We start from the raw sequence: 22,135 nt of genomic DNA, 5'->3' as shown, positions 1-22,135 counted from the left end.
TCCTCCCTGGTCGCCGCCTCTCTTAAAGAGCCGGCTGCAGCTTGGAGGCCCCTTGGCCTCCAGGAGCAGCAGCCCGCCATTTTGCGGTGGCGGAGACCGAGGCCGCGAGGAGGACGAGGTCAAGCCTCTTCTCCCTCGCGGCCTCGGCTGCCACAAAACGGCTGGGTGCTGCTCCTGGAGGCAAAGAGACCTCCAGGCTGCATCCGGGCCACTTACAGCGGCGGGGAGGCGACCCAGGTAAGGAGGGAGGGAGGGAAGGTAGGTTAGTTGTAGGTAGGTAGGTAGGTGGGAGGGTAGGAGGGAAGGTAGGAAGGAGGGGGAAAGAGGAAGGGGACTTTTCTGTCCAATGGCAGCGCACGTGCACGTGCACCACCATTGGACAGAATGGTGCTTTGAGCATACGTGGATTTTGGTATACTCGGGGGGGGGTCCGGAACGGATCCCCCGCGTATACCGAGGATCCACTGTATTTATTTTGGTTAACTGTGCTGTTTTTAAAGTGCATTTTTCCAGTATTTATTTTATTTTAATTAAATGTGTTTTTAAAGTGCATTTTTTCCAGTTTTTATTTTTATTAAGTATATTTTTAAAGTGTATTTTTTGCAGTTTTTATTTTTATTAAAAGTGTATTTTTTGCAATATTTATTTTTATTAAGTGTACTTTTAAAGTGTATTTTTTCCAGTATTTATTTTTAAGTATATTTTTAAAGTGTATTTTGATCATGCCTAAGAAACATGCATTTATATTTACATTTTTTAAAAAATAATCAATTTTTTCGTGTGTCCTCCATTTTAATAAACGTGCCCTACATTTGAAAATGTTGTCCTACATTTGTCCCGGTTTGAAGGTCCTGACTTATGGCAACCCTAAGCCCGTGGAGGTGGCAGGCCACTTCCGCGGGCTCCTTCTCGGCCCATGCGGTCCCAGGCCTCCCTCCGGAGAGAGAGGCCTGGGCCGCAAGGGCCATGGGGGAGCCCGCGGAGGCGGCCTGCCCAAGCCCTTCCCTTCAGCCTCCCTCCCCTTTGGCTAAAAGCTCCGCCCCGGCATGTGGCCCTGCCCCTGGAGGGTGGAAGCTCCACCCCTGGCATGCGGCCCCGCCCCAAGAGGGTGGAAGCTCCCCCCGGCCACGGCTCCCCCCGGCTTCGGCCCCCCCAGTTGTCTGAGGGACAGCAACCCAGCCCCCGGCTCAAAAAGGTTGCCTATCCCTGGGCTAGATCAATGGTGCCAGATCTTTGGCCCTTTATTTGTTTTGGATCTCCCAGAAGCCCCAATCAATATGGGGACCAGTCAGGAATTATGGAAGCTGAAATCCAAATTATCTGCAGGAACAAAGGTTGGGAAACACTGAGTTAGATAACTGACCGTCTCCCTTAAGAATGAAAAATATGACAGGCATTCATAGTGCTTCATCTGCAATGTTTGGTTTTTTCTTTCTTTCGTTTTTTGCAATCACTACTACAGGCACATAGTATTAAAACAACACTGAAGATGGATGATTGAGGCTAAGACAACAAGGGGTAAGATTTGAAGGAGCATCTTCCTAATTAACCAACTCATCACAAAGCATTTCCAATGTAAACAATACTCAAGCATCTCAAATCTGAGCAGGTAATGCAAACACATTCCCCATACCTTAGCTTCATACTTGACGGCAGCTGAAAGAAGGGCAATTGCATTATCCTCAGAAATACCCTGTTTGATGGTTTGTTGGCAAAGACGTTTCAGTCGATTTTCACCATAAAACGTTGCCAAGTCTAGCAGACCTACCAGGAATAATAATAATAATAATAACAACAACAACAACAACAACAACTCATTAAAAGGTGATAGGCAGGGTAGGCGGAAAAGAAACAGAATACTTTCCCCCCAGTAACACATCAGTACAAAAACTACTATGGAAAAAATATGAGGAAATTTTAAATTAGGAAGCGATGTCATAACATAAGGTGTTATGTGTGGTGGGGACTTCCCTCCCCTGCTCCAATTCAATGGCGCGTTACAGACAGCCCTAAAGCGGGCGGTCTGCCGCCGTCATTAGCTATGCCGAGAAGCCCCCATGGCCAAGGCTTCCCGGCGCAGCTAAAAGGAGCGCCGAAATGGCGCTCCTTTTTGGCCCCCGGAAGTGGCGCCGCGAGGTGTGAGGCACACACTCGCGGCGTCACTTCCGCTGCGCCACGTCCAGACGCTATGCGTCTGAGACGTAAATATGGCAGCGCCTGTGTGGACGAGCACCGCCATTTACTATGCGCTCCGTGCATCCTAGGAACAGGGCCGGTTAGGAAGGTGAGACCCTTCCTAACCCTAGCACGCCCCTTCCTAACCCTAGGATGTGCGGAGCGCGTAGTAAATGGCGGTGTGTAATGCACCAATGACCACTAGAGAACTTTAAAACAGGATTACAAATAAATGGGAAATGTTTTAAGTTAACACATTTACTTAGAAAGCAGCACACTGGTGATTATTAGATGCACGCAACAGCACTTGCTCTTGCCATCATGCTTGTTTACCACCATCCTGCCAGACACTTCTTGGAAAGTCAGACTCCCGGACCAAAGGTGTGATCCAGCAAGGTAGTACTGTTTAAACATCTTACTCAAGATACACTCTGACACTTAGTAGCTTGCCCATCTCCATGTACTGTTAAGGTCTGACAGTTTATGTTTTTTACCCACTTATATATGTACTTCCAACTGTTGACTTATGGTGACCCCATGAATTTCACAGGGTTTTCTTAGGCAAGAAACACTCAAGAGTTGGTTTAATAATGTTCCACTCCTTATCTGTGAGTGGGACAGACTGATTCCAAAGGTATTCCTGCTCAAAGATTATCATAAATCAACAGTAAGGATGCCACATGTCTGGAAACAGATAGGAATGAGGCAGACTCCATTTGGGCATTGCTACAATGAAAAGGGCCCATTTGTTCATGACAGGATACAACAGCTTAACATGATGTAAATATAATGCCAAACAGAATAAATGTTTAATCTGCTGAAATGAACTTGAATCCCGTCTTAGGAGAAAGGCATGGTATATATTCAATAAATAAATGTCATTTTCCCCAGTTACCTATAGCATCCTCAGGAGCGAGACTGATGCTGTCTGTGTAAAGATATTCCAGAAAGGCTCGGTAAACAGGATATGAGAATTCACTTATTTCTATAATTTCATCATTATTGTTGTTCAGCACTGATCGGAAATGCTCACACCTGAAGAAGTGCAGACCAAAGCATGTTGAATTATGACACTGACACAGAATTTTATATGCAATTTTTGTGTTAATTAAGAAAAAACATTAACATGAAAAGGATAAAAGCAATGATTAATACATGCAAAAAATGACAGCTACAAACAAAGATTTTCCTAATATCTAGTTTTTATTGTGCGCAGTTTTGTGACATTGAGCGAGTCATCTCTGTTCTGGAAGGGGAAAAAAAAAGAAGCACACAATAGTTGTGGAGTGAGTTTAAATATATCCTGCTTTTGTGCACAAACAAGCAACTCAGTACTTGCAGAGCCAAATACACTTAACAGTTTACAGTGCAACTTTTTGTTGCTGTTAACTGCCTTTGCATCCATCTTGACCCATGGTGATCCTATGGATGAGACATCTCCAGGCCCCCTTGTCCTCTACTGCTCTGTCCAGCTCCTGCAAATTCATATTCATGGTCTTGTTACTAAAATCCATCCATCTAGCATGTGGCCTTCCTCTTTTTCTACTTCCCGCCACCTTTTGTAACATTATTCTTTCCCAACGATTCATGCCTTCTCATGATGTGTACAAAGTATGACAGTCTAAGTCTTGTCATTTTGGCTTCTAGAGACATTTCTGGCTTGATCTGCTCTAGGATCCATTCATTTGTCCTTTTGGCTGTCCGGGGAATCCTCATGCACTCTTCTCCAGCACCACATCTCTTCTTAACTATCCAGCTTTCATTTCCATACATGGTAATATGGAATGCAGTGGCTTGTATGATTCTGACTTTTGTGCTGAGTTGTATGTCTCTTTGCATTTTAGGATCTTTACTAGTTCTTTCAGAGCCACAACCCCCCATTCTTAATTTTCTTCTGATTTCCTAGCTGCAGTCCCCATTCCAATCAATGTGCAACTACAAGATGTTAACATAATGTTGACTTCATTCTGTATCTGACATGTTGTTCTAAATCATTGATATGATGTTGTGCATTATATTACTGGCATGTGCAGTTGGTGAATAAACCCTTTTCTCTGTTTAGTAGGAGGAAAATGATATAGGCCTCCAGCTGAAACATGCATATGGTGCAAGTTGTCCTTTGGTATGGAGAGTGGAGTTGTACATTAAGGGCAACTAAAGAGATGGGCTACCCCTCAATCTTTTTAGTAGGACGTTCCTAACAAAGCATTTTGATCCTATTCTAAACTATGGATGAGGGCAGAGGACCTGTTTTTTTACCCACATACAACTATACACAGATCTATGTAACTTTTTTTTTTTTTGGCAGTCTGCATGCCAATCGCTCACTTGTAAGACTCATGTGTGTGCAACTTAAGGGAAACTGCACATGTTACCTTATCTCCCACCTTATGATTTCCACAGTGTAAACAGGAAAGTCCTCTTCTTCCTTTAATGGTTGTGTAGAAGAGGGAATTCCAGCAAGTGTAATTTGTTACCTGATTGTGCGACAAGTAATATCTGCTGAAATTCCCTCTTCTGCCCAAACATTAAAAGAACAGAAGCCCTCTCTAGTTTTCTGTCTGGCTATCCTACTATGATACTATACCAAGTATGTCAGGTCAATGTATGAAGTAGTACTGCTGTAACACAAAATACTGTATTTTCCGGCATATAAGATGACTGGCGTATAAGACAACCCCCAATTTTTCCATTTAAAATATAGTTTGGGATATACTCACCATATAAGACTACCCCTCTTCCAATGCACACCAAATAATTTTTAAAAAAAACATCAGATTTGATTTCAATATGGTAATTTTAGTTCAAATTCTTATGACATGCAGGTACTTAGCAGGAAAACTTGTATACAAAGCCTGCTTGGATTGGTCAGTTCTCCCTACCTGCCCAGCCCTCCTTGTCTCTAAGACTATCAGAGCGGTAGCACAAACATGGCTCTTTTTTCCATACCCTGGGCATCTCAGACACTTACAACTTGCTCCGCCCTTCACTTACACCTTCCCGGTGAGGCGCCCCCTCATCTTGTCATCAGGATCGCGTTAAGTCACTTCATGAATCTTGATGAGTGGATTTTCTTCTACTGTACTTGTACAGCGCCACCCTTGCTGCTTTCATACGGTCGCCACATATGGCGGGGATGTGGCCGTGGCCATTTTTGAGCTCCCCCCACCATATGCGGTTACTACAGATTCTCAAGTTCAGCTCAGAGGTTTCAGCCCTATAAGACGACACCGGCGTATAAGACGACTCCTGACTTTTGAGAAGATTTTCATGGGTTAAAAAGTAGTCTTATACGCCAGAAAATACAGTAGTTGGAACTCCATAAACTTGTTACACTAATAAATAATTGATTCAACTGAGCCAAGCACAAGTAAAATGGCAGTTTTGGCTATGGGAAATTATTCACTTATGTCAGTGATGGCAAACCTTTTTAGGTTTGCGTGCCAGGGGGCGGGGCTTCGGCCCCCTGGGATGGGGCTGCGTGCTGGGGCGGGGCTTCTGGAACAGGGGGTGTGGCTTCCACCCTCTGTGGGCGGAGCTTCCACACTCTGGACGGGGCTCTTCCCCTGCCTTTTTCCCATCCCCAGCTGTCTCTCAGAGACAGCTGGAGGCCAGCAAAGGCCCATGAGGGGGAGGAGCCATGGGCAGGGCCCCAGTCCTCCTCTTCCCGAACCTTTCTTTGCCCCAAAGGGCTCTCTAAAGCCCTTTGGGGGCGAGGAAAGGAAAAAGGGGAAGAATAGGGATGGCAGGGCCCCTTCCTCCCTCCCCACGGACCTTTCCCTGCCCTCTAGGTACCCTGTTTGAGGCACTTGGAGGGCAGGGAGAGGTAAGTGGGGAAGGAGGGAGATGGGGAGGGCCCCTGCCTCCCTCCCCACAGACCTTTCCCTGCCCTCCAAATGCCCCGTTTGGGGCACTTGGAGGACAGGGAAAGGTAAGTGGGGAAGGAGGGAGATGGGGAGGGCCTCCGCCTCCCTCCCCACGGAGCTTTCCCTGCTTCCACCTGTCTCTCCAGAGACAGCTGGAGGCAGGGAAAGCTCCCTGAGGAGGCGGCACTGGCGCGCGCCGGTCACGCCTCCTCTCTCCGCCCTTTTCCCGGCCTCTAGCTCTCTTGAAGAGGCAGCTGGGGGCTGGGAAAAGGCTGTGAGGAGGAGCCAGAGGCGCGCTCCTCTGGCTCCTTCTCCGGAGTGCCCTTTTCTGGCTTCCAGCTGTCTACGAGAGACAGATGGAGGCTAGGAAAAGGCAGGGAGGGGGAGGAACAGGCACACGCGTGCCTCTTCCGCCTTCTCCCTCGCCCCGTGCCCGAGGAAATGGCAGAATGTGCCACTTTCGGCATGCGTGCAGTGGGTTCGCCATCACTGACTTATGTTTTAGAAAGGTGGAAAATAATACAGCAAATGTTAAGAAAATGTGGACGACAACACTCAGAACCACTAAATTAATATCTTAGTGCCAAAACACACTGCAGAAATAATCCAGTTTGAGACAGCTTTAACTGCCCTGGATCAATGCTAGGGAATTCTGGGAATTGTAGTTTTGTGAGATATTTAGCCTTCTCTGCCAGAGACCTCTGGTGTCACAACAAACTACAGTTCCCAGATTCCCTAGCACTGAGCCAGGGCAGTTAAAGCAATCTCAAAATGGATTATTTCTTAAGTGTGTTTTGGACTTTAGCACCAAGGTAAACCAAACCAAATGGTTTATCAGAAAGGCAGATAAAAAGGTGGGAGTACAGTGTTAATTCTGTACCTAATCTTGAGAAGGATTTTATGAACATGAATGTATTTTCCATCCACTTGAAACCTCAAATCTGCATTATCTGGGTTGTCAAATTCCTTCTTCATTGATTGAGCTACTGTTAAATGGTCATCAGGTTCTAAAAGAAAAGACATCAAGGAATACACATTTCAAATGTTGACTCTTACATCCTTCTAATACTGTATTACATGAACGTAAAGAAAATAAAGAAAAACAAGCAAGGAGCAGTATTTCACCCAATATACGTTAACAGAAACACCATGCTTGTACAAAGGAACTCTCCAACTAGAGCACAGCACAAGGGATGGAGGTGGGGACACAAGAATAGCACTTCAGTTAGTATTCTTGTCTGCGCAGCACATTAACTGAATTCAACCACATCAGCATTTCTTTTTGTAACAGGAATTGTCTAGTCTGGCTTAACCACATCCTCTTTTATCATATATCCCAGGGGTAGGCAACTTGCGGCCCACGGGCCGGATGCAGCCCGGCGAGGCCTTGGGACCGGCCCCAGCCCGGTCCTGCCACCGATTGCCACCGGGGCCTTTGGGGGGCAATTGTCTATAGAAGTCTCAGAAACATGCATTTATATTAACATTTTAAAAAAAATCAGCAAATTTTTTCGCGTGTCCTCCACTTTTTCTTTAAAAAAGTGTCTTCCATTTGAAAATTTTGTCCTACATTTGTCCTGGTTTATTTATATATTTAATTTATTTTTTTTAAAAAAACATTTACTTATTTATTTTTTGGCTTTGGCCTCCCAGTTGTCTGAGGGATAGCAACCCGGCCCCCGGCTCAAAAAGACTGCCTACTCCTGATATATCCAAATAGAAGTTCTCATTGTTTATACCACTGTGGTATTTTTTAGGAAGTGGCCATGTTAGTCTCTTTCAAGATGAAACCGAGAAGGGGAGGGGGAGGGGGATATGACAGCACCTTTAAGATTAACAGTTTTTTATTTATGTTAGCATGAACTTTTGTTGATATAAACCTTCTTTGGGTTTACAACATCTGAAGTACTATTTGGCCACTCTGTACTGCAGCTGAAGAAGTGGGTTTATATCCACAAAAGCTTGTGCTAAAATAAAAACCTGTTAATCTTAAAGGTGCTGCCATATTTCTTTTTTTCCCTCCCCTTGCCTCCAGTTTATGCCATCTGTCCCAGTCTCTAGTCTAAAAAGCTGAAGAGTGGAATCAATTGTATATACAGTCACCCCTCCTACTGTGCGGATTTGGGATCCATGCTCTTGAATATACGCGGAGGGATGACCTCCGATGTTTGCAATGGCGCACGCGCCCAGTGCGTGTGCCCTTGCCACAAACACAGGGGCACACTCCATTCAAACCTATGGGGCTTGAATAAGTGTGAGCCTACGTTTTTGCAGTGGGGAGGGGGGATCCGGAGAAGATCCTCTGGAAAATGGAAGGCCAACTGTAGTTAGAATCCCATCAGAAAGCTCATCTGTTATTAGACTGAATTTTATAGCGGATGAGAAAGAGGCAGCCACTAAGTGTCCTGGAAGTAAGAAGGTGATAGAAACAGCAAGGAGCCAATTCACATATGTTTTATGGGTGGTCATTTCAGCTAGCACAAGTAGCCTTGTACATGCAGAAAGAATCTGCTTTACTAAAATAATAAAAAAAAAATTTTTTTATTTCTATCCCGCTTTTTGCCAGGCAATCAAAGCGGCGTACAACAGGTTAAAACACATCCATATATACACAATGCCCCCCCTTAAAACAAGATTAACTACATATTAAAACCGATTAAGCTAAATAAAAATCATCACGGGCAGAGTTCACTGGATGGGAAGTCTTATTTGTGGCCAAGTATTTTATTCCGGGAAGGCCTGCCAGAAGAGATCCGTCTTAATGGCCATTTTAAAGCTCTTTAGTTTGGTGATTTGACGGATCTCGTCTGGCAGGCCATTCCATAAATTGGGAGCGGCTGCAGAGAATGTCCTCTGGGAGGTCGCCATCAACCTGGTCTTTAAGGGCTGTAATAAATTCCTCCCAGAGGACCTGAATGTATGGGGCGGACTATATGGAAGCAGGCGATCCCTTAGATAGGTTGGGCCCAAGCCATGTAGGGCTTTAAAGGTGATAACCAACACCCTGTACTGTGCCTGGAAACTAATAGGCAGCCAGTGGAGTGATTTCAATATTGGTGTTATATGGTCACTCCTTGCTGTTCCTATGACCAACCTGGCTGCCATATTCTGTACCAACTGGAGTTTCCGGACTAGGCACAAGGGTAGCCCCATGTACAGCGCATTGCAAAAGTCAAGTCTTGAGGTTACCAGCACATGTACTAAGGTTTCAAGACCACCCCGTTCCAGGAAAGGGCGCAGCTGGAGTATCAGCCAAAGCTGATAACAGGCGCTCTTGACCGTCACCTGATTCCTCATCTGAAGCGACGGGTCAAGAAGCACCCCCAGACTGCGAACACAGTCCTTTGAGGAGAGCGTGAGCCCCTCTAGGACTGGAGGTTGCAGCCCAATCCCTGGTTTGGGGGCCCCTACCATAAGTACCTCCGTTTTGTCTGGATTCAACTTGAGCTTGTTTTCCCTCATCCAATCCATTACTGCCTGAAGACACTGGTTGAGGGGAGAGATGCCATCTGTCGTTGTCGCTGATGACTGAGACATGGAGAAATCTATTTGGGTGTCATCAGCATATTGATAACACCTGGCCCCATATCCATGGATGATTTCTCCCAGCGGCTTCATATAGATGTTAAATAGCATCGGGGACAGGATGGCACCTTGAGGGACACCACAATTAAGCTCTGTTTTTGAAGAGCGACTGTTCCCGAGCATCACCCTCTGGAACCTGCCCGAGAGGAAGGAGCGGAACCACTGCAAAGCAGTGCCTCCAATTCCTAACTCTCTTACTCCAGATATATGGCACCTCTTTTTGGATTCAGCTTTTAGAACAGAATCCCACACTGGGCTTTTCTCTTCCAGGACTTCCCCGCATCTTTTAAAGCAGTTACATGCGGCTTCCAACTGTTAATGAACATTTAAGACACCTAGAGAACACCAGACTCAAAGGATCATTTCTAAGACATTTCTAAGCGCCAGATAGTTACGCAAAGAATCCAGCAGAAAATGGTGAAAGAGCAGAAGGTCTATGTTTTACCTTAAATAGAAAATGGACAGGATGAAGCAGAGGTAATAAAATAGAGAATGTGGATTACCTCTTCACCAAACTGTGTTCCAAGACAATTAAAGGCTGCTCTGCAAATAAGATTTAGATACCTTCAAGAACAGAATACTGTATATACTCATGTATACATCTAGAAATTTAGGTCAAAAAATTGACCTAAAAGCCCGGAGTTGACTTATCCATGGGTCAATGTAAGTACTGTTCTTAGCTCTCGTTAAAAAAAATGAACCATTCCCTGGTGAAAGCAAGAGCATGATCTGTCCTGGAAACACTGACCTCCCCCTCTCCCATTCTCTCATCCATACAGCCTTTAGAGTATGCCTGCTGGAATTTTGCAAGTTATTTGTCATCGTTTTCCTTTGGTTTGTCCTTTACATCCTTTGTTACATGCCCCTAAATTTTACCCTCGACTTATCCATGGGTCATATCAAAATCCACAATTTTGGTCCCAAAACATGCCCTCAACTTATACATGAGGTTGACCTTTAGTTGAGTATATACAATAAGATGCAGTAATGCAGACCAAAAAAAAAAATCAATTTGAAGCTCACCTACTGAAAGAAGACGCCATGTCACGGCAGGAGTAGCAAAACAAGCAAACACGTCATCAGTGCAGGTGAAGTGGGTGAGGTATGGAAGAGTGATAGACTGTCCCCGGCACTGACCCCACATGTACACCTGGCTACCCTGGGTTTTAGCAGCAGAGGTATGAGCAGAGTGACATGCAGCAATCTCTATGACTCTACATTTAAAAGCAAACACACAAAAGAAAAACAGTATAAGAATAACATGCAGTGACTAAGCCCAGGAATCCTAGTTGCAGTTGCTCAGTGCTCAGGCATCATCTCTAGTACAAACCCAGTGCAAATTGGTAAAATAGTCCTTTTCCCTATGCCCTTATTATAAAAGGCCATGTCACTTTGAAAAATGAGAGTATTTGTGCTTTTGGGTATTTGTGTATTTGAGTATTTGTGCTTTTGGGTATTTGAGTATTTGTGCTTTGTATTTCTGTGTCTGAATCCCATTTCCAGACACAGAAGTATGAAATATGCTTGGCCATGTGTGTGCATTGCTGAGACCAATTTTAAGTTCTTTTATACACTGGAAAACATAGGGCCCACAAAGACCCAAGCCAGTTTACTTACTTATGTTGCACAATCTCTACAGCTTCTCAGCTATACAAGCTCTCTCTGCTTTTGGGACCTCAAAATTCAATGTCCTTATGGTACCAGGAGCCTTGTACCTTTAGACTCCATCTGGCCTATGTGTAACAAATGTCACCAGGAAAAGTAGGGTGGTTTGTTCTCTCCCTCCCTCCCTCCCTCCCTGTATTTAGCTGCATGACACAGATATAACACAAAACCATGGTTTATAACAGTTACTATAGAACTGTTATAACAATAGAACCATAGTTTATAATAGTTATTAAAGTTACTCAAAATATGAAACCTGAGCTGCCAAAGGAGCAATAGGCAAACCATGATTATGAGTTATTTTCTGCTTTTGTTTCTCAACTGGTCAGGACTCAGCTTCGGAATTTCACTGTGGCCTCCAAGATACAGAAGTCTTTGGAGGCAGAACAGCGACTTTAATGGTGGTTTGTCAAAATCCTGCAAACTCAGATGTAACTGGAAACTTTAGTCAGCACAAACTGTAGTTTACAGTTTCAGGTATTATCAACTACAATAAAAATTGAGTAAAGCTTGAGTTCAAACAAGAGTTGTGTTTTGGCCACACAATAAACTAATTGTGTAGTATAATGGAAATGAATATAATTGAATTGTTCATTCCCACCCAATTGTCACAGCCAGAGGAAGAAACCAGAAGCTTTGGTTTCTGTTACTGATGAACTACAGTAGTACATTCATCCCCTAGCAGAGAAGCTTCAGTGAATGCTCAGATGAGAAACCATCCCACTGCTCAAATGTGAAAGTGCAGCTGCCGACTCCCTTGAGTCTGTCCAGGAAGGATCAAGTGGAGTTACTGTTGTCATGAGAGGCAGGGATGGGAGAACCTGGTGCAGACATCCACAGACAGTCCACCACAGAGCAGCCAGACACATTATATAGGAAGAGGCTGGCAAAAGGATGCAAACAAAGAAACAGTGCTAGAATCTTTTGAATTGCTCCTCAAAGACAGCATTCTTTAGCACAGAATCTGTTCAACAAACAGGCCACATGGCAGATACTTAGGGAATAAAACAAGAGCAACCCAGCCAAAATCAAAATGTGGAAACTCCTGGATGCTACTGAACTGAAGACATACACTGTCCTCCTGCTCCTGGAAGTAGTGTATCATGGAAAACATGAAACCTTGGAGGAACTGTGTTATCCAGTCTCAAAGTGCTGCTATTTCAGAGCCACAATGAGCCTGAGGAGATCTTGTATACCTGCAAGGTAACTTGAAGACAGCAGGGAAACAAGAGTAATGTTTAGAGTCACTGGTACACTGGCTACCTTTGAAGACATGTGGACTAGGTGTGGCACCATACCCATCACTGACACAAACATTCTTTGGGATATGGGGCATTTTTATCCCCAGAAATGTGCTGGTATTCCATGGGGTCAGAAAATATTACAGATGTCACTTAATCCATTTTTTTAAATCATCTTGATGAGAGTTATGGGCATAAACACAGCTGTGTCCTCACTTTGGATATGAAACATTGCACACAACTGCTTTAAAAAAGAACAGTTCTCTTTAATTAGAAAAATAAACAATAAATATCCATAGACGTCTGTGTGCTGCACACAGTGGTGAACTTCATGTACCAAAAGTCAACTATTCACAGACATTAATATCTGCATTAGAAATAAATACCACACAGAGACATTTTTGAGCTCTGGGGTATGGCTTATCAATTCCTCTCATTAAGTACACTACTTTTTAAAAACAGCCCTCACTCCTGGAACCTTCTTCCCCCGTGAGAAAGGGCCATCACTTCTTTAACCAGCTTCAAAACGGAGTTGAAGACCTTCCTGTTTAGAGAAGCGTTCCCAGGCATTGCGTGATTATCATTTGCTTTTGTTGCCTGTTTTATTGAACCATTTCCTGTATTGCTATGTATTTTATATGTATTATCCTATTATTTCTTAGGTTGTACGCCATAGGCAGGTTTACTCTTTTATATTTATTGTTTTTATGTACAGCGCTGTGCAAATCTACAGCGCTATATAAATAATAATTGATTCTGCTACTGCTTTTAAGTTTTGTCTTTTATTAGGCTAATTTATTGCTTCTAGATTTTCTTTGCTATTATTTCTATGTGATTTATTAGGATGGTTAACCATATTTGACAAATTGGTGGGATAGGAGGGATGCAAATTTGTATATTCATCTGCATATAAATCAACCAATATGCTATCTATTGCTTCTCTGCTGCAAAACGGTGCTAGAAAAGCCTCTTTACAGGTAAGAGGCAACAAGTCAGTGGGAGGGATTCTTGGTGGCAAGGGGTAAAATTAAGCAGTTGTCCCATCCACTGCTTCTCTCCCCAAGCACTCTTGCCAATTTTGACCAGTTTAGAGGTATACTGGAAAAACAGCAGCCAGCTGTCTGTAAATGCAAGTGGACTGTACAATTCCAGTCTTTAATTTGAAAAAACGGAAAGAACAAACTATAACTAGTTTATAGTTCAAACTAACAAAAATACAAATCTATCAACTTAAATCCAACAACAAGGAAGATCTCATTTAATAGAAAAAGAGAGAAAACATAGACATACCCTGTGTGCTAAGTCGCCCTCTTCTGACTTTCTAAAGCATTTTTATGTGGTCCTACCTGCTTTTGTTTCAAACAATCTAAAAGCCATACTTTCTCTTATAGTTTAATCTGTTGATATCTAAGAAAAATGTTGAGTAATTATGAAAACTATATTACCTGTCTTTATCCACAGTGACTGGCACAGGATACGACTGGTTGCTTCTATTTCCAGTCCCTAACTGGCCATATGAATTGGCTCCCCAAGCATACATTTGACCTTCATCTGTTAGCACTAATGTATGTGCATAGCCACAAACAACCTAGAAAAAAAGAGAAGAAACTAAAATAAATTGTGTCTACCACACAGTCTGAGCCAGGCCTTGCAGTCCTAACTGGCATCACTTGCCAGTGTTACTGGCAGACACGTGGGGGGGGGCAGACTGGTTGGACTCCCGTGTTGGACTCCCTGCTGAGAAACATGAAGGCCCAGAACAACAAAACAAAACAGGTAATTTTCTTCTGAAGTCCCCCCCACTCCAATAAAAACTCTAAGAAATGGTCGATGGAGTACAGTATTCTCTTTTTTGAGCAATAAATAAAAAATTTTGAAAGAAAAATCTGTACAAGGAGAAAACTTCTATGAAAGATTATTGGAATGGCTATTTTATATCTACTTGACATTATGGAGAACCAGAAAAGACAAAATTCTTCCTTGGAGGTCTTTAAACCGGGGCTGGAGGGCCATCTGTTGGGGATGCTTCGACTGTGATTTCGTGCATGGCTGGGGGTTGGAATGCATGGCCCTTGGGGTTTCTTCCAACGCTACGATTCTATGATTTTAAAATACTTTTCCTTGTTTTGCTAAAGCTGGTAGTTTCTTCTGCTTTTACTGTTTTCAGCCTGTTTAAATCTAACAGTTCAGATGTTCCTTAGAGTTCAGGATCCTGTATCTTCATAACCACCACAACAAAAACAGTCACTACCAGAACAACAACAAAGTTAACTCAGTTCAATCTGTCATTATTGTATTAATAAACCATAATTTTGATATACTCAACATGATGGCCAAGCTCCTGCATTGTAAGACATAACTATGACAACAGATCACCATCATTGTAGCCACAGCTAATGATGCCAGCCCTCACAGAGCTGTACCTTTTCAGTCTTGCAGCAAACCAACCAAAGCGTTTCTGAGGCACTGAAGATCAGAGCACTGGGAAACAACACCTACAACACTCAGTGTGCACTGAGAACAGGCAGCTGGAGAGACCTCTTGGGGCCTATATGACTACGTTGATCAGCAATACCTCACAACCAGGACAAAGCAGCAGATGTCATTTTCCAGTGCCCTGATCTGTAGCACTGTGGAAATCTTTCAACATCACAATAACATTAATCCTTAAATGGCATCTTGTTCCAGCTATGATGCATAGCACAACAAATGTATCTCCTATTTATTTGAGGTTTTGTGGAAGTGAAGGCCCCGAAACAGACTTGTGATTGTTCTGTCCAGTTGCCGTAATTCATTTTTGGAGTTTTTGAACTGCAGTTAAAATAACAATGCATTCCACAATAATCTGCCAGGCTCTTCTGTTATTATTGATATTTAAAGAAACAAATGACAAGTTAATATATATGGCTCTGGGAAAATAAAATGAAGATCACCCATCCCAACCCTTCTGTGGGATAGATGATGTTGGAGGCATACTATGCTTAACACACGCCATAGATGTGGTCATGCCTCCCACACCACTGGCTTTATTATACACAAGCTTCCCCACTGCTGCAGGAGCACCTGAGCATGGCCCTGCCATGGAGCAAGAGGGCAGCAGCTGCTGAAGGGGACAAAATGCAGGAAGATAAATGAATGCAAAAATTTCTGCCTGCAGGGACACATTTCAAAATATTTCTTCTAGCCATTGGGGGGGGTTTCCCCCCAGAATAAATGTAGGTTGTGTGAGCAATTAATTGTTTATTGATATAACATAACAGGTGTTCATTGCAATACACGTGGAGCAGGATGAATACTGAGGCCATCCAGCTGTACACCAAGTTGCTGCTGCTCTCAGTGGAAAAAATATGGCAAAGTAAGACACAGTCTAAATGCCAGTTTTACCTTTGCCAGTCTCATTCACCTTCATACTACTAGGATGCCTTTTAAACAAAATATTCATTGAGGGTAGGTGAACACCGACTTCCCGCAACCCCCCAAAAAATAAATTGGGCTGCTCAAATCAAACCCACCATTGGGAGGGTTCAGTATGCAGAATAAATACTTTAAAAACCCAATTCCCCTCCCCACCAAATTAAATATTTCCCCTGGGGATCAGTGTGTTTAGTGAATAAGCCCCATTCTAAAACCTCCTATTTTTTTCTCTGCTCCCATGCCTATATGATGACATCTCCCCTTCAGCTCATACCAAATACAGTGAGCAAACCCCATTTCCCCTGTCTGATAGGAAAGACTGTGCTACCTCCACCTTCCACTTACATATGCCTTTCTTTAGACATTTAGGGAGTATTCAAAACACCAATTTCCAAGACTACTCGGACGTATCTGACTAACTCTAGCAGTCATCGTATTGCCCTAATTGACAGAGCCTAGGCCTCATAGTCATCCCAAAATTCCCTTTCTTCAGGAAGAAGCAGGAATCCCATCTTATAAAAAAATATTATGGTCAACCACTAGATGGGTGTCTTCAAATTACAGGGAGTACAACTCCCATCCTTGATCCAAGGATGATGAGAGTTACAGCTAAACACCCATGGTGGGAACTACTACAAGTATTTTCTCTCAGCACCCTCTTACTATATATTAGCAATGGAACTCCTAGTCTATGTAATGACAACTGTCAGCTTTTTGGACTTCAAGGGGCCATGCACACAGTTTAAAGCATTTGTGTTTATTTCAACAGCAACATGCTACTTAAAATATATGTGTTCTTAAAAGTTAACTGAGAAATGCCAAACGTCCCCAAATCTCTCAAATGCTTTCTAAAATGCTTGGAGCAGGGGTAGGCAAGCTTTTTTGAGCCGGGGGCCGGATTGCTGTCCCTCAGACAACTGGCGGGCCGAAGCCAAAAATTAAATAATTAAATATTTTTTGTAAAAATTAATTAAATAAATAAACTGGGACAAATGGAGGACAAATTTTTCAAATGGAGGACACTTTTTAATAAAAAATGGAGGACATGCAAAAAAATTTGCTGATTTTAAAAAAAATGTTAATATAAATGCATGTTTCGGAGGCTTCTATAGACAATTGCCCCCCTTGCCTGCCACTTGCCCCCCTTGCCCGCCTCCTCTTGATAGGCCAAAGGCCCCACGCCCTCACGCGAGAGGCCAAAGGCTCCGGCGGCAATCGGCGGCAAGACCAGGCGGGGGCCGGTCCCAAGGCCTTGCCGGGCCGCATCCGGCCCGCGGGCCGCAGGTTGTCTACCCCTGGCTTGGAGCAACACATATATGCTACTTCTTATACTTAAAAAGCAGCAGCGTTGCCTGTTATTTTCTATTTTTTACGTTACTTTTGAATTCTGATTGTAGACTGCTAAAAGTTTAGATCAGCTAGAAATATTATTTTTCTTTGTTGAATGATAGTGAGATGACTCACTAGAGAAAGACAATAACGCTTGGCAAAATGGAAGGCAGTAGGAAAAGTGGAAGACTATTATAGATGGATGGGATCAATCAAAGAATTCAGAACCCTGAGTTTGCAGGATCTGAGCAGGGCTGCTGATGACTAGCGCTCTTGAAAGTCTTTCACTGCATAAATTGAACTGGCCTGACAGCAAATAAAGTTTCACATAATCACAGAACTGAAAGGAGCCACAAGGCCACCTAGTCCAATTACCTGGCAGTGCAGAAATCCACAGCTAAATCAACCCTTGATCTTTGTCCATCAATATATCCATTTCCCAAACTCTACTAACACTCTTCATATGTTCTGATTGATGACCAGAGAGGTCAATACCACCACCACCACCACATGAGCCAGGCTCTTTTCTCTACACACCAAATTCTTTTTATAATGATGTTTTTAATATTTCTGCGAACCCTGGGATCCCCTCAATTTGCTGACACTTTCCCCCTTGAGCATGGCTAGGGCCAATTCAGCTATGTAAGGATCCATACTTTGGGAATGAGTTTGCTGCTGGTTTAAAGGATGAATTATAGAGCCTGTAAACTGTGCTTTCACAAAGGTTTGGATGTGAAGAGAAAGGACACATACCCGTTGCACACGAATGCCTTGCAAAGCTGCTATTCGACACGGGGTTGGTTGATTTCCACTATTGCCCAATCCAAGCTGGCCATTACCATTGTAACCCCAAACATAAACCTTAGAAAAGAAGACAATTTCAGTTAGTGTTTGAGTATAAGTGTGAGTAAAGGGGTAAAAATAGGTGTGCAAAATTCATTACAGTATCTGTAGAATAATCTAATGGAATTTTAAAAAATCCATTCAACTGTTCTCTCCATTAAGATTGTATAGACCAGTGATGGCGATCCTATGGCACGTGTGCCAGAGGTGGCACTCAGAACCCTCTTTGTGGGCACATGTGCCATTGTTCCAGTACAGTTTGTTACTAGAAAGCCAGAGGGACATGGCACTTTGCAATAAATAAGTGAGTTTTGGGTTGCGGTTTGGGCACTCAGCCTCGAAAAGGTTCACCATCACTGGTATAGACAATGCCAACAATAATTCTGTACTCCATGGAGACATTAGAACATACCTACTGTATAGGTATGGAGTAATGAAATCCCTGAGTGACCCAGAGTAGGAAATTGCTTGGGTAGTGCTGGGCTCTTTGGTTTTGCCAGCACTTCAATCCCCTCAAATAACAGGTGAAATTGTCAGACTGCAGAGACTGAAGATCTTCAGTGATTTCTGGTGTGTGAACCATTTCTCCTGTGACTGGACCTATAACTGCCCAAGAAGCAGCCAGTTCAGCTACTTTTGTAATGTCATTGTTTTGTAATTCGCTTTATGAAAGTACTTATGCCTCGTGGATGAGATTTGCCCGTATCTTGCTTCTTCTCTCCCCATCCAATATCACTTTAGCTACTCAAGAGAGATTAAAGCCAACATTCTATCTGAATCAGGACTTTTACACTGATAATCCTACTGAATAGTGTTTTTCTCATTTCCCAGCCCAACTCAAGACTCTGCTTTGATTTAACTTGAGAGTACTAATGATCAGCTGTGTGAAAAAAAGAAGTGTGACCTATTGGAGGGGCCCTTTTCCATGTCCCATCAGTAGGGGAAATGTATTGTGACAGGACATGGGAGGGCCTTTTCTGCAGTTGCACCCCAGTTGTGGAATTCCCTCTCTTAGGAGGCCCAATTGGTGCCAACATTAGAATAATTTTGGTGCCAAGTTAAACCTGGCCTTTGGGTCAAACTAATTTTGTTCAGGCCACATATGTTTCCTAATTATATTATTCAAGATTTTTTCATTGGTTTTCAATTGTCAGTTTTTAAATTGAAAAACTATTTAACATACTGTTAATGCTTTAAAGTTTTATAATTATTATTTTAAAGCTGATTTTATCATGAGCTATCCTGAGAGTTTCAGATAAAGGGCAGGATATAAATATGTTATTAAATTAAATAAAATATATATTTTTAAAAGCAATATTTTTTCATTCATAAATGCTTTACTAAACTAGTTTTTTGATTTATTTAGCAAGTTATTGGTTACACTATTGGGGGTTTGGCTCTGCTATCCATATGTGAGATATGTGGACATGGAATTTTGGATGACCATCATATCTAACTACAGTGCGCCCGTGTCATACATGGGCGCGCTTTACGCGGCTTTCAGCATGGGGAGGAGGGGCGGCGCGTCCCATAGCACAAGCTTCATTAATTTAAATGGGGCTCAAGCATACATGTTATTTGTTTTATGCGGGGTAGTCCGGAACAGATCCCCCATGTAAACTAAGGGCGTACTGCACAACTAACCCAGGGCACAAAAAAAAAATAGTTTATATATCAATTATTTTAAGTAGTTATGCATTACAGTGGTACCCTGGCATACGAATTGATCACGTTACGAAATTTCCGGGATACGAAAAAAATAGATAGGAAAAAACTGTTCCGGGTTACGATGTTTTTTTCGGGTTACGAATTTTTTTCGGCGCAAAATTCAAACCGCAAAGCGCGGCTAGCGGCTTTCCAGCGCTAGCCGCTAGCCTTTTCGGGTTGCGAAATTACTCGGGTTACGAACGGAGCCGCGGAACGAATTAATTTCGTAACCCGAGGGACTACTGTACTTATTTAATTCATATGCTGCCTTTCTCCCAACATGGGACCTCTAGGAGATTCCCATGATGTATTAACACAGTACATCTAAAAAAAAATACTAATGATATAAACATTTGCCTCAATTGGTAGCACTGTTACTGTTTGAAGACGGGAAAGTGTCAACAATTTACATAATCAAGAAAAGAGGGAAACATTACAGTAGTCAGGCACCCATTATAGCCTTTCGGAGAACTAGAAATCTCAAGGACTCTTTAGTTCACACAGATTTTCATGTACATGCTCAAGAGACATTTCATGTTAGAGGACACTACAAATGTGGCCATTGTAGCTGTTGCAGACTATCTTTAAATATAAAATCATTTACCCATCCGATATCAAAGAAATGGTATGAATTAAAATCATTTACTAATTGCAACTCTCTAAATGTTATTTATGTGATTTTATGCCCTTGTCAAAAAATATATGTAGGACAAGCTACAAGACCATTAAGAACTAGAATTTCCGAACATAAAAGTACCATTCGTAATAAAAGTTTGGATACACACATTGTTTACAGTTACATCACTCTCCAGACTCCTTAAAATTGTTTGTAATTGAACAAGTTAAGTTTGGTCCTTTTTATAGTGGTAACAGACAAACTAAACTCTTACAAAGAGAATCATTTTGGATTCATAAGTTAGCATCAAATATACCCAATGAACGTTTAGATTTGAGCTCTTTTTTATGAAGCTGTTGAGATTTAACTATTAGACAGTACTGCATATATAGTTAAGATGCAATTAATAGAGACAGTTATTAACATGGGATGGAGGTCAATTTGATGACATGAAGTTATAATTTGTTTGTAATGTACCTATAATGAGTCATAATAAGTTAGTCATCTTACATTTATCACAAATGTTATTGGGTTTGTATAAATAATATTAGGATACAGTACATTCAGCTGTGTTTCAGGCTTACATTGTGGGATATATAGGACATTATAACTCTAGAAGATATACCTTTAAGAGATTGAATGTACCATACAATCACCTGTAGCCTATTGTATAGGTAGAGTATATTTTAACATACAATCCTTGTAAATTCCTACCAGCAATGTATAACTAATGAAGGACTTCTTCTTATCAGTTAAGCTAGACTGCTTAATGACATGGGTAAGCTATTATATTTTGGTCTTGGAATTTTGTCTTGAAATTGTATAACATTGTGTATTTTGTTATTGATGTAAATCACTGTACTAATTGTTGTTGACCTTGCACATTTAGAAGCATGGAATACATAATTTGCAATATTAATCTGGCATAGAAAAATTCAATAATGCTGATGAAGACTTCTTGTGAGTCGAAACGGCCACAAAGTACTCCGGAGGTAGCCGCCATATAACTAATGAAGGACTTTGCTACCAGTGAAAACCACATGTTACATCTTCATGCTACTTTGCTGCAAGTACCATCAATGATCTTTTTCCCAGTCTTTTGATAGTAGAATAATTTCACTGCCAACACTGTATATATTTATTCCATGGACTTGGATCACTATTGACATTCACAAGGATACAACACAGTGTTTTTCATGTATATACTGTTGTTTGTTTGTGGCTATTGAGACTTGATACTGCTAATATAGATGTATACGTTTTGTGAATGAGACATGTCCCTGTTTCAGTTATTCCAATCATTGTATATATCATTTGTTGTTTCCCTCTTTCCTTGACTATTTTGGTGTAAGCTTGCTGCTCCTTGGTTGTGAACAATTTACATAACACATGATACAAAACAACTGACTTTGTAATGCTGAAGAATAATCTTACCTCCCCATTTTCAACTACTGTCATTGAACACATCTGGCCACAAGCAATGTTAATGGCTATCTTATTCTGTAAGCAGCTAGTAACTCTCCTAGGAATTGGCTGATTTGCTGTTGAGCCAGATCCGACCTGCCCAGAATTATTATATCCCCATGCATACACCTGTTAAGAAGAGACTGAAGTTGTATCACAATGTTATAATGTTAAATGCCAAGTTATAACAAATTGTGAGAAGTCTTTTGCATAGGTTTACTTTATTTTTA

At 42.1% G+C, this 22,135-nt stretch overlaps 1 protein-coding gene across 12 annotated transcripts in view; it reads right to left on the bottom strand.

Moving 5' to 3' along the window:
• Positions 1-22,135, bottom strand: part of RCBTB2 (RCC1 and BTB domain containing protein 2) — a 74,564-nt gene that overhangs the window by 41,529 nt on the left and 10,900 nt on the right. For 10 of the 12 annotated variants that reach the window (XR_006104384.1, XR_006104383.1, XR_006104382.1 and 7 more), the window contains 7 exons: positions 21,876-22,034; positions 18,029-18,136; positions 13,978-14,120; positions 10,650-10,840; positions 6,922-7,048; positions 3,071-3,210; positions 1,634-1,764 (listed from right to left, as the gene is read on the bottom strand). Coding sequence is in view for 9 of the 12 variants with exons in the window: in XM_042471371.1 (XP_042327305.1) it covers positions 1,634-1,764; positions 3,071-3,210; positions 6,922-7,048; positions 10,650-10,840; positions 13,978-14,120; positions 18,029-18,136; positions 21,876-22,034 (999 nt within the window). In the remaining 3 variants the exon portion in view is untranslated. Of the gene's footprint in view, positions 1-1,633; positions 1,765-3,070; positions 3,211-6,921; positions 7,049-10,649; positions 10,841-13,977; positions 14,121-18,028; positions 18,137-21,875; positions 22,049-22,135 lie in introns of all 12 variants that reach the window. The other 2 variants (XM_042471418.1, XM_042471408.1) reach the window with 2 other exon arrangements.

The sequence above is a fragment of the Sceloporus undulatus genome, chromosome 1 (assembly GCF_019175285.1).
Source record: "Sceloporus undulatus isolate JIND9_A2432 ecotype Alabama chromosome 1, SceUnd_v1.1, whole genome shotgun sequence".
Taxonomy (NCBI): domain Eukaryota; kingdom Metazoa; phylum Chordata; class Lepidosauria; order Squamata; family Phrynosomatidae; genus Sceloporus; species Sceloporus undulatus.
This window is presented reverse-complemented; position numbering and strand designations above follow the sequence as displayed.